Source organism: Henckelia pumila, chromosome 4 (genome assembly GCF_033568475.1).
Source record: "Henckelia pumila isolate YLH828 chromosome 4, ASM3356847v2, whole genome shotgun sequence".
NCBI lineage: Eukaryota > Viridiplantae > Streptophyta > Magnoliopsida > Lamiales > Gesneriaceae > Henckelia > Henckelia pumila.
The window spans coordinates 61396489-61409833 of NC_133123.1; the positions used below are offsets into that span (position 1 = coordinate 61396489).

The 13345-nt window shown below is 40.1% G+C and overlaps 1 protein-coding gene across 1 annotated transcript; it reads left to right on the top strand.

Annotated features, from left to right (window-relative positions):
• The first annotated feature begins 5394 nt into the window (after window positions 1–5394).
• Window positions 5395–9741, top strand: LOC140861066 (uncharacterized). The gene is made up of 8 exons (XM_073264070.1): window positions 5395–5490; window positions 5611–5711; window positions 5949–6247; window positions 6688–6824; window positions 6990–7186; window positions 7343–7563; window positions 9036–9097; window positions 9658–9741. Exons 1-8 carry the CDS (start codon window positions 5395–5397, stop codon window positions 9739–9741), a joined length of 1197 nt encoding a protein of 398 aa, XP_073120171.1.
• Window positions 9742–13345: the final 3604 nt, after the last annotated feature.

Genomic DNA, 13345 nt, shown 5'->3' on the forward strand with positions numbered 1-13345 from the left:
AGGGACATCTGCGGAGAGATTGTCCTCATCGCATGGGTTCTGCTAGTAGATCGGGATTACAGGTTGGATCTCAGGCTTCTATTGTTCCACGTCAGCAGCCAGCACCACAGAGTTCTTCTGGATATCATCCCCAGACTCAAGGGCAGGTGTTTTCTTTGTCTCAGGAGCAGGCTACTGAGGGAAGCGATCACATGTTGGCAGGTACCTTTCTGTTATGTGGTATTCCTGCACTTGTATTAATTGATACTGGAGCATCGCATTCCTTTATTTCTAGTCGCTTTGTTAAGAGACATAGATTACCTTATGTATCATTAGATATGGATTTAGTTGTATCTACTCCGTTGGAGCAAGAGATAGTAACTAAGCGTCTAGTGATGGGTTGCCTTCTGGAGTTTGAGGGTAATGTGTTAGCAGCTAATTTGATGATATTAGCGATGGAAGATTTTGACTGTATCTTGTGAATAGATATGCTGACTTTGTATCACGCTACTGTGGATTGTTATCAGCATCTGGTACAGTTTCATCCGGTTGAGGGTGATAGCTGGTATTTTTATGGTGAGGGTGCGCGACCTCCGATGCCACTTGTTTCGGCTCTGAAGGCATGTCATGTCTTGGAGTCAGGTGGGGAGGGCTACCTCATCTATGCAGTTGATATGTCCACGAGTAGTACGGGTATTGATCAGTTACCAGTTGTCAGCGAGTTTCCTGATGTATTCCCTGATGAGATTCCTGGTTTTCCTTCGGTGCGAGAGGTTGAATTTGGTATTGATTTAGTACCAGAAACTACGCCTATATCCCGAGAGCCTTATCGTCTAGCACCTTCAGAGATGAGGGAATTAAAACAGCAGTTATAGGATCTGCTAGATAAGGTATATATTCGTCCGAGTGTTTCTCCGTGGGGAGCACCTTTTTTGTTTGTCAAGAAGAAGGATGGATCGATGCGATTGTGTATTGATTACAGGCAGTTGAATCGTGTCACCATCAAGAATAAGTATCCTTTGCCGCGGATTGATGATCTATTCGATCAACTACAGGGTACTTCTGTTTACTCGAAGATAGATTTGAGATCTGGATACCACCAGGTGCGGGTACGAAACTCAGATATATCTACGACTGCTTTCAGGACCAGATACGGGCATTATGAATTTCTGGTGATGCCATTCGGTTTAACGAATGCACCGACAGTCTTTATGAATCTAATGAATCAGATATTTCGAGAGTATCTGGATAGATTTGTCATCGTCTTCATTGATGATATTCTTGTCTATTCTCATGACAAGGATGAGCATGCACAGCATCTAAGGATTGTTTTACAGACGTTACGAGATAAGCAGCTGTATGCGAAATTGAGCAAGTGTGAATTCTGGCTTGATCGGGTAGTGTTTCTTGGTCATGTGATTTCTAATGAAGGGATATCTGTTGATCCTAGTAAGATAAAGGCAGTGCTTAACTGGTCTCGTCTGACGACGGTTGCTGAGATTCGTAGTTTTTTGGGTCTAGCTGGATATTACCGTCGGATTGTGAGGAGTCATTTCACGAGCTGCGTGGACGTCTTACTACTGCACCTGTGCTAGCTCTACCTTCAGGATTAGGAAGTTATGTTGTCTATACTGATGCCTCTGGTCAGGGGTTAGGATGTGTTCTGACATAGCATGGACATGTTATTGCCTATGCTTCTCGACAGTTGAAGACGCATGAGACTAACTATCCAGTGCATGATCTCGAGTTAGCCGCCATTGTATTTGCGCTCAAGATTTGGAGGCATTATCTTTATGGCGAGAAATTTGAGATATTCACGGATCATAAGAGTTTGAAGTATTTATTCACTCAGGCGGAGTTGAATATGCGACAGAGACGCTGGATGGATCTTCTGAAAGATTATGATTATGAAATCAAATATCATCCAGGTTCTGCCAATCTTACTGCTGATGCCTTGAGTCGGCAGGTGAGACTTTCTGCACTTCAGACTAGTAAAGTATCTCATATGATTCAAGAGTGTTGTTCATTGAGTTTTACGCTCAAGCACAACAAAGGGAGGAATGGTATTCGTTTGTATACTATTCTATCTGAGCCAGCATTGTATTCTCGGATCAGAGATGCTCAGATATCTGATGTTAAGACTCAGCGATTGGCACGTTTAGCCAATGGGGTTAATACATCTGGATTCCATTTTCAGGCAGATGGTTTATTGTGCTTATCTAATCGAGTGGTTGTACCTAATGTTGCGGAGCTCAGGAACGATATTCTTTCTCAAGCTCACAAGAGTCGATTATCAGTTCATCCTGGTAGCATGAAAATGTATAAGGACTTGCGAACTAGATTCTGGTGGAAAGAGATGAAGAGGAGTGTGTATCAATTTGTTTCAAGATGTTTGGTTTGTCAACATGTCAAGGCTGAGCATCGACGACCAGGTGGATTACTACAGAATCTTGAGATTCCCGAATGGAAGTGGGAGCACGTGACTATGGATTTTGTTACCCACTTGCCTATGACTATACGTCAGTGTGATGCTATCTGGGTTGTCGTTGACCATTTGACAAAATCAGCACACTTTATTCCTTATAACCGGGAGTATTCTTATGATCACATGGCACGTTTATACATCCAGGAGATAGTGCGATTGCATGGGATTCCAGTGAGCATAGTTAGTGATAGAGACCCGCGATTTACCTCACGTTTTTGGGGTAGTTTTCAAGAGGCGTTGGGTACCACTATAAGTTTGAGCACTGCATATCATCCGAAGACTGATGGGCCGTCAGAGCGGACGATTCGTACGCTGGAGGATATGCAATGTTCTTCTGTCATTGATTTTGACTTATCTTGGCAGGATCAATTACCTTTGATCGAATTTGCCTACAATAACAGTTATCATCGTAGTATTGATATGGCACCTTTCGAGGCATTGTACGGTCGACGGTGTCGTACTCCGTTATTCTGGGATGAAGTCGGGGAACGACAAGTCGAGGGTCCTGAATTGGTGCAGCAGATTGTAGAGAAGGTAGATCTTATCAAACATAGGATCAAAGTTGCTCAGGATAGACAAGCCAGTTATGCTAATATTCGTCGCATGCCACTTCAGTTTGAGCCTGGTGAATATGTGTTCCTTCGAGTATCACCTTTCAGAAAGGTGATGAGATTCGGCGTGAAAGGCAAGTTGTCTCCTCGTTTTATTGGACCTTTCCAAATACTGGAAAAGATCGGAGATGTTTCATATCGTTTGGCTTTACCGCCAAATCTTTCCAATATACATAATGTTTTTCATGTGTCGTTGCTTTGACAGTACATAGCTGATGAATCTCATTTGATTCGGTCTACTGATATTCAGCTAGAGCCAGATCTGTCTTTTGTTGAATGACCAATCCGTATTCTAGACAGGAAGGAGAAAGTTCTTCGGAACAAGACTATACCACTTGTGATGGTACAATGGCAGCGCCGAGGCGTTGAAGAAGCAACTTGGGAAACTGAGAGTCGTATGCAAGCGAAATATCTTGAGTTGTTTGCTTTGTACTTTTGATTTACCATGTAAGATGTAATTACAGTTGTTGTAATAAAACATGGTTTGAATGTTTCATATTATTATCTTGATTTATCTTTAGATATTATTTCGCGGATGAAATATCTAAAGGTGGGAAGAATGTAGTAACCCAGAACTCATTTTAAGATAATAATATGTTAAACATGATTAAGGGTTAGTAATTTCGGAGTGTTATTGGACTTCGGAGGAGAATTTGGGCTTTTGACTTTGGGCCAGATCGGAAGCTTCGAACCCAGATCGGAAGCTCCGATCCCAGCCACTTCGGAAGGAAGCACAGAGATCGGAAGCTCCGATTCTGGAACGGAAGTTCCGATCTCCAGCTGCCAGCAATGCTTGATGACTCAGCCGCGAGTTTTGACAAGTGTTGAACGTAGAGCAGATCGGAAGCTCCGATCGCCCGATCGGAAGTTTCGATCCCGACGTGTCACACATGCACGCAGTGAGCTGGATCGGAAGCTCCGATCCTGAAATCGGAAGTTCCGATCCTGGCCGGGAATTTTGCCTATAAATAGGGCTTTTCAGATTCATTTCTGAATTACGAATTCCCGAGTTTCTTTCTTCAGTTATATAGTGTGAGATATACACTTGAGGGCCCTATCGGTTATAATAGAGGTTCTGGAATAACCAAGGTGTGGTTATAGTCATCCGGGACTAGTGACTCCAAAGGGCTAACTACGGACGAAGGTATGGTCCGGGAATCTATTTAAGTTTTGGGAGTACTTATTAGCTTAGTTAAGGCTTATAGAATTTATGTAGTGATACGGTGAACTTTTGAATATAGGCTTGGAACCTAGGATCCTATTATACTTGAACTAGCCTAGAGGTACGTACACATTGACTGAGATTGCCAGCGAGTATACATGTTTATATGTTGCATTTATTTGGCATTATTATATGGCATGATATATGATTTACCGCTTTCTATATTCATATGTCATGTGCATATACGCGTTGAGCCTATACCTTGTTATACCTGACTATAGAGCCGCTCAGCTCTATACTCGATAGTCTGTCACTGAGAGTACCGCGATGGTGGGGGCATTTATGTCTGTCTACTCTGGTGTACTAGACGAGTGTGGTTGCACCCAGAGGTTGATCCGTGCGGTGGCAGCACTCATGTGGCGCCGGTTTTGAGAATGATTTTTCGGATGACCCTGTACCAGTCATCATGTTGCATGCATTATAAATATATATATGTTTACTCATGTCTATGTACAGGTCATTAGTGCTCACGTCCTAGTTGTTATCTTGGACACCCTATTCCATGGGGCAGGTCACAGGATGGACGGAGCTGGTAGTTCAAGGCAGGACTAGGGAGCAGGAGTCTTGAGGATTTTATTATACAGCAGGATTCGATATAGCTGTATAATGTTTACTGTTTAAAGGTTTCGATTTGGTTGTATCACTACAGATTTAAGCCTAGATTATGTTACTAAGCTGATATGTAAATTATGGTTTTGTTTCCGCATGTTTTACTCTGTTAAGTTATTTTGCTGTATTAAGTTTAATGCATGCTATTAGTTGCCAGTTAGTAGGTGATACCATGCAGGGTCACTACAAGTTCAGTCCTGAGATGGTTGATGAATGGAGATTTTGTAGTAAAGGTTCAAAATCTCGTATTCCTTTGATATATGTTCTATCCATGACACGTTTATTACAGAAAGGACCATAGAGATTTCTTGTATATGCAATAGATGTGATGAAAATTAGCCTGAAATTGGCTGATTTTCCAGTGGTTAGTGAATTCGCTGATGACTTTCCTGATGAGATTTCAGGATTACCTCCATTTCGAGAGATAGCTAGACTTCAGCATTGAACTGATGCCAGGTACGCAACCTATTTCGAAATCATCTTACCGAATGACACCAGTTGAATTGAAAGATTTAAAAGAACAGTTGGAAGATCTATTTGCCAAAGGATACATTAGACTGAGTGTCTCTCCATGGGGTGCACCGGTAATTTTTGTACGAAAGAAGGACGGAACAATGTGATTGTGCATTGACTACCGACAACTGAATAAAGCAACGGTAAAGAATAGATATCCTTTACCTCGAATTGATGACTTGTTTGATCAGTTCCAGGGTTCATCGGTATATTCAAAAATTGATTTGAGATCCGGCTACCATCAATTGAGACTAAGAGATGAAGATGTATCGAAAACTGCTTTTCGAATGAGGTATGGTCACTTTGAATTCATTGCACTGTCGTTTGGTTTGACGAATGCTCCAGCGGTATTTATGGGTCTTATGAATCGGGTGTTTCAAAAATATCTTGATGATTTCGTTATCATATTTATTGACGATATTTTGATCTATTCCAAGAACCTATGTGAGCATGCTGACAATTTGAGAACAGTTCTGAAGACGTTGAGAGCAGAAAAACTGTATGACAAGCTATCAAAATGTGAATTTAGGTTGCAAAAGGTAGTATTTCTCGGTCATATTATATCCGAAGACGGTATTTATGTTGATCCGAGTAAGGTTGAAGCAGTGATCAATTTGCCTAGACCGACGTCTGTACCAGAGATACAGAGTTTTATGGGTTTAGCAGGTTATTATCGTCGCTTTATTAAAGATTTCTCGAGTATTGCAAAACCTATTACTCAACTCACACAGAAAAATGCACCGTATATTTGGACTGAGGCTTGTGAAGATTGTTTCATTGAGTTAAAGAAGAGGCTGACAAGTGCACCAGTTTTGACTATCCCTCCAGGTGCTGGTTATTTCACTCTTGATTGTGATGCTTCTCACAGGGACTAGTATGTGTGCTGATGCAGCGAGATCATGTTGTTGATTATGCTTCAAGACAGTTGAAGCCACATAAGACGAGATATCCAATTCATAATCTTGAATTGGCAGCCATCGTCTTTGCATTGAAAATTTGGCGTCATTATTTGTACGGTGAGAAGTTCGAAATTTATTCTGATCATAAAAGTCTGAAATATCTGTTTACACAATATGAATTGAACATGAGACAACGAATATGGTTAGATTTGTTGAAAGACTTTGATTGCAAAATCAAATATTATCCAGGAAAATCAAATGCTGCTGCAGATGCCCTAAGTAGGAAGGTATGTGTTTTATCCTTATCTACTATAAGTGTATCTCATTTGATTGAAGATTGTTGCATTTCTGGATTAACATTTGAGACAGATTTGAGGCCTATTCAAGTTTATGCAATTCGAGCTGAGCCTGAATTGTTGTTTCGAATCAAGGATCCACAGAAAGAAGATCAGAGTATTCAAAAATCAGTTGAAATAGTTAAGTCTGGACATCAATCTGAATATAAGGTCAGTGCTGATGATATTTTATACGTGAATAACCTACTTGTTGTCCCAAATGTTTCTGATCTAAAACAACAGATATTGAAAGAAGCACATTGCAGTAGATACAATATTCATCCTGCTGGCAGAAAAATGTATAATGATTTGAAGAATCATTACTGGTGGAAACAGATGAAAGCAGATGTCACTGAATACGTATCTAAGTGCATGAATTGTCAACAGGTGAAGGCTGAGAGAAAGAAGCCTGGTGGTCTATTACAGAGTTTTTCAATTTTTGAATGGAAATGGGATCACATTTCTATGGAATTTGTGACGAAGTTGTCACGGTCATCCCGAGGTTGTGATGCAATTTGGGTGATCATTGATAGGTTGACGAAATCAGCGTGCTTTATTCCATATCGAATGACATATCAGCATGATCAGATGGCAGAAATATATGTCAGAGAAGTGGTAAGACTGCATGGAGTGCCAAAGTCTATTGTATCTGATAGAGATCCTCGATTCACATCTCATTTTTGGCACAGTTTGCAACAAGCTTTAGGTACTCATTTGAACTTGAGCACTGCTTATCATCCTCAAACTGACGGACAGTTAGAACGAACGATTCAAACTCTTGAAGATATGCTTAGAGCTGTAGTACTTGATCTTAGTACTAACTGGCAAGATTCGTTACCACTTGTGGAGTTCTCTTACAACAACAGTTATCAGACTAGTATTGAGATGACTCCATTCGAAGCTTTGTATGGTAAGAATTGCAGATCACCGTTGTACTGGGATGATGTTACAGAGGTACCTGATATTGGTCCTAATATGATTAGAGAGATGACTGACAAAGTGAAACTCATACATAAGAGAATGAAGACAGCTCAAGACAGACAGGCAAAGTATGCAAACGTGAGACGTCGACCTTTGAGTTTTGAGCAGGGAGACAGAGTATTCTTGAAGATTTCACCTTTCAGGGGTACTGTTCGATTTGGCAAGCGAGGGAAGTTATATCCACGTTTTATTGGACCGTATGAGATTTTGGAGAAGATAGGTAATCTAGCTTATCGACTTGTATTGTCTCCAGCTTTATTTGGTACTCACGATGTATTCCATGTTTCGATGCTGAGGAAGTATCAGCCTGATTTATCTCATATTATCCAATTAGATGAAGCTGAACTTGATGACACTCTGAGTTATTTCAAGATGCCAATTTAGATTCTCGATCGAAAAGAAAAGCAACTCAGAAACAAGACTATTTCGTTAGTTAAAGTTCAGTGGCGTCGACATGGCATTGAAGAAGAGACATGGGAGACTGAAAAAGACATGAGACAGAGATTTTCCCATCTATTTCCCTGATGTGAGTCGTATTCAGTATTTCGATTATTTCTTTACTTATGTATTTAGACTACATGCGATTTCGAGGACGAAATCATATCTTAGAGGGGGAGAAATGTATGGCCCGAGATTATTTGATTTAATCCGAGATTATTTAATTTTAATTCGAGAATATTTAATTTGAGAATTTTTAGAGTTTATATTCTAATATTCTTAAATTATTTAGGATTGAAATTGAATTTAAATAAGGGTCGAGGACCGAATTGCAAATATTGAAGAGTTGAGGGACTAAATTGCAATTTGGCTTGAATACATATTTTCACCCATTTGATTAATCAACCTTACACGTGTATATGCATGTGTATTCATCACTTTATTCAGATATTGGCAGCCAAGAACCGAGACTTCAGCTTTCCTCTTTGCGATTTCATTTTGCAACCATCATATCTTTTGATCTGGTTATCTGAATTTAATTCCGGACATAGCGCTGAGATCCTCTCTTAAAGAGCTTCGATTTGGTGTAAGTTTTCTTTTGTTCCAGCATGTTTTGAAATTTGAATATTGGGAGAAATTAGACTTGATCATGATTAGTTGTTTTTGAGATTATACGTGTTGTATATTCGAAACCGGGTTGAAGAACGGGTATCGGTTGCCTTTGTTATGATATGTCCAGCCTTGGTTCAAACCTTTGTACCTTTGATGTACTGATTTATGAGGATATATTCTGGTTATGAGTTGATATAACTGTGTTATGGAATACGATATCGTTTCGGTTACCGATTTTCAGTCGTTACGCCGTCGATTTGCGATTTGAAGCCGTTTTGATATCTTGTTGATTGAGCTGAGTTTGAAGTGAGTTATTTATGATGTTATGAGATTATTTTGATGTGTTTTCAGACTTGAAATCAAGGGAGATCGAACGAGAGCCTCCAGTTTCGAACCAGGAAAGAAGGAGCAAGGTTTGCAATTAGTTTGGCCTTGAAGATTGATGTATGGTTGAGCAGATTTTTTATATGTGTTCTTGGTGATATATTTTCAGATTTGTAGCACTCAAGAACCCAGATATAAGAAGGTATAAGACAACATCATGAGTCAGGAATTTGATACTCAAGAATGACACCTCTTGAGTTATTATGCAAAAACCACATACTTGTTTATTGTTTTTGTTTATATTTTTGATGTTGTCGATCCATTTCAGGTAGTGGATCTTTATTTGATATGATATGATATGAGATGTGAATTGATTCTTATGCCAAGGTCAGATGGACCTTATTTTCGAGTCTGATGAGACGATGATAGATGGATATCCATGTCAAGATCGTATACGAATCTTGATGGAAAAGAGTGTGATAGGAATCAATTCTTTATATATGAGTTATCTTACTCTATTCTTGAGTCAAGATGTTTAGAGTTGATATGATTTTATTTTAACACATGTATATGTTGATTATACTGAGAATTATATTCTCACCGAATGTTTTCGGTTGATGTCTTGTTTTGTATGTGTGCATGACAACAGATGGGGCAAGAGCTAGCCAAGGACGACGAGGGTAGCTCGAGTGAGAGACTTAGCATGTGGAGACTCGGGTTTAAGAATAAGTGATGTAACATAGAATTTATTAAGTATGTTAAAAAGCCACGTTACTTGTTTTGGTTTGAATAACACATGTTAAACTTATGTATAGTTTGTTTTTATGGATTCTAGCTATTAGATTGATGTAGCTAAAGCTTGTAAAGATGCTTGGAAACTTGTGTTGTATGATAATGCATGTTTTAGATTTGTATTAGCATGTTTTTGAACCATAAGAGCAAGTTTTGGAAGAGATGGAAAGGGCCAAGTATGAGCTGCAAAATCAGGGGATTTTTCTGCCCAGAGCTGAGCCCGAGCTGCACTTTTTGGAATCCTGAGCGCAGCCCCCTAGATCTCAACCCGAAGGTTGAGAAAAGTGGGGCATTCGAGCGGCGGAAAAGTGCCGCTCGAGTGCACCCCTATTTCAAAAAAAAAAGGATCTTCCTTATTACTTGTTTGTTAATGATGTTTATTCATTAATTGTCCCGAAAGAATCGAGATTAGCAACCCGAGGTCCCCACAGTTATAGAGAAACCATTGGTTTCTCATAATCAAGATATGCTAAAACCATTGGTTTTACAAGAACAATAAATACAGCCACCGGTTGTAAAAAAAAGATGTGGAGGGTTCTAAAACTCAAGAAAAAAGTGCTAATCTATCATCAGCTTTTGATGAGCTAGATAAAGCAACAATTGATGAGGATAACTCATCAAGTCAATGTTGGAACACACGTTCTCTGATCACACGGATGTGATACCCGGAGCAGCGGAAGTTTAAAATTTTATTTTTCGATATGGAACGATTCCATATCGTGGGTATCAAATCCAAATGATTAAAATCTTTCAAGTAAAAATATAAATTCACAATTAAATATTTTTACCTCTTCAAGCTAAGGCTTGATTATGGACTCCAACAGATTTAATCTGCTCTTGTTGTAAATCCCGGGAACCGATGACTCGCTCGATCAATCTCCGGAATTAGGTCCACTAATAGAAAACAGAAACCCTCTGATTGATTGCACTAGAAATCAATCAGATGTTTATCGTAGAGAATAAATAGATTTGATCTGTCAATTCAGAAAGTGACTTTTCAGAAAAAATCACAGACCGAATTTTCTCAAAAGGAGTAAGGGAATTTTCGAAAAATCCCCTTAGAAATTATATGTGAGTATTTCAAAAATACCAAGGAGGAATCAATGTCTTATTTTCGAAATTATACACATATATATATATATAATTTCTAGACTAGATTAAGTTATAATTGTATTAGGACACTAACTCCTTAGGGCCCACAATCCATAACTTAAGCCCAACAAGCCAAGCCCGTTATTATAGAAATTAATATAAAATTCATCATGACTCCGATTGATAAACCGATTTCACCAATGTGCACAGAAACCATTTCTGCACCTTTTAAAGTGTAGTGACCCTTACCCGGATCACCTACTAAACAGAACTTATGCATGCAATTAACTTAATGAAACAGATATCAGAATAAAACTGCGGAAACCAATAACATTATACAATCCCAAGAAAAGGAATCTGTAATTATCCAATAATATACAACCAGATCGAATAGCTGTATAAACCCAAACAACAGTAATAAAGCCTAGACGAAGCTGCAGCTGGCCAACCACTGACTAGCCCCTCCTGGATCCACCCTCCTCGTCCAATCGCAAACCTGCCCCATGGAATAGGGTGTCCAGAAAATACAGAGTACGAGACGTGAGCATAAAACACTCAGTGCGAGAGTATGAGTATACATGCATGCAAAGTGAACTCCCTATAGACTCGAGGTCAAGGATCAGATAACAGAGACAGACCGGGCCCTGGTATGTAGCACGCTGTGCCGTCGCTTCAGGAGGTGGCTCCCATACCGAGATAACCGTGGAAACACCGGACCCAAATCGATGGAAGTCCATCCACAAACAGGATAGGGTACAACCCTACTACAGACATCTCGAAGGAGATACAGCAAGATGCAAATGAATGCAGCATAATATCATGGCATATAAATCATGCAGTCACATAATACATGCATACTCAGTCAGGATATCTCGAACAGTACTTTCGTACCTCAAATACCAGGTAGGCACTACCGGCTCTAAGTCCAAGCCTAAAGTCCGCCTACACAGCGAAATGATACTACTATCATTAAAGTGCTCTAAAAGCTTTAACTAAGCTATTTCATACTCCTAAATATTTATAGGAAGCAAAAGCTATACCTTCGTCCGTCGTTAGCCCTTTGATGTCGATGCCTCCAGAACTTGGGCACAACTCCGCTACGACTATCGAACGCCTCTCCGACCTCCGGACCAAGCCTAAGAAGACTAGAACAGCTCGAATATGACTAGAAATAGAGAGGAAATCCGGAATTGGCAAGGAGAAATGAAGTCTCGGCCTTCTATTTATAGACAACGATCGGAGCCTCCGATCCTCGATCGGAACGTCCGAACCTCGATCGGAACGTCCGATCCTGCCATCGGAGCTTCCGAAGATCCTGATCTGCCACGTGTCAAAATATCACTTGTTGACTCCAGATAGGGGTGATCGGAGCCTCCGGTCCTGATCGGAGCTTCCGATCCAGCCACACGTCATGGATGACGTAATATCATCGGTGCCTCCGATCCTCATCGGAGCTTCCGATCGTCCCTTCGGAGCTTCCGATCCGTCCAATCCCCAATTTATTTAATTAGCATTAATCCTTTAATTACTCAATTAGGGTTCGGGCTACTACATAAAGTCAAGATAATTTTTCTGAATCCGAATTCAGTGATTTCCAAAAATGCCCATCCATATGTCATTTTAGAAAATTCCACTCCCTTTAGTTAAGAAGTCCAACTTCTCTTTCATTAAATTTAACTCTTTAAATTTAACTATCTCAACGGGGTTTAGTAATCCATTACTTGTGTGACCCTCAATGGTTCAGGGATACAGCTAGCCGTGGGCTCACAACTCCTTGTGACTCGGAACAACAATTTCCGACTTACCCATCGAATCATGGTAAGAGAGCCTAGCAACATCGCCCCATGATTCCCTAGGTATCACTGATAGTGCCTGCAAGAACCAGTAGATTTTGGTTAGCGTACAGTACGGTCCCTTCATCCATATATCCCGATCGAATCAACAACCATTGGTGCATCGAGAGTCGTTCGAGATTCGATAACTATGCAATGCATCTTGAAGATCAAATAGTGAAATCGCATGTGCTACTAGGAAACCGAGTAACCTAAAACACATCATGTACTCTGGCCAAATATTCGTCACACTAATATCTCCTCAGATCGCATAGGATATCCACACTCGCAACTATGTGGTGAATCCTTGACAACAAAGCATCGACTCCTATATGTGTCGTAATTGTACCCAATCCCGACACCTGATGACCCCAATAGAGTCGGTAAACGAGTCAAAGTACAGTACTAGCATATAGAGTCTCAATGATGTTTCAAGTAGTAAGGACTAATGGTGTACAACCAAAACCGCGGACTTATCCACTCAAATAATAATAACCACTTGGAAAGTCCGAATAGGGTAGTTCGATCATTCATCATATGAATATCCATTTGCATGCTTTGAATATCTCCATGTCCATTACCAATGAAACGTGGTACTTGGCATCACAAATGCTAGTCTCA

Excerpts from the sequence above, each read along its gene's own strand:
- LOC140861066 (XM_073264070.1), top strand. The coding sequence starts at position 5,395 with ATGACACCAGTTGAATTGAAAGATTTAAAAGAACAGTTGGAAGATCTA. Across the intron at positions 5,491-5,610 it reads TCTCTCCATGGGGTGCACCG|TTCCAGGGTTCATCGGTATA; the intron begins GTAATTTTTGTA and ends TTGTTTGATCAG. Across the intron at positions 5,712-5,948 it reads AAAACTGCTTTTCGAATGAG|GTTGCAAAAGGTAGTATTTC; the intron begins GTATGGTCACTT and ends ATGTGAATTTAG.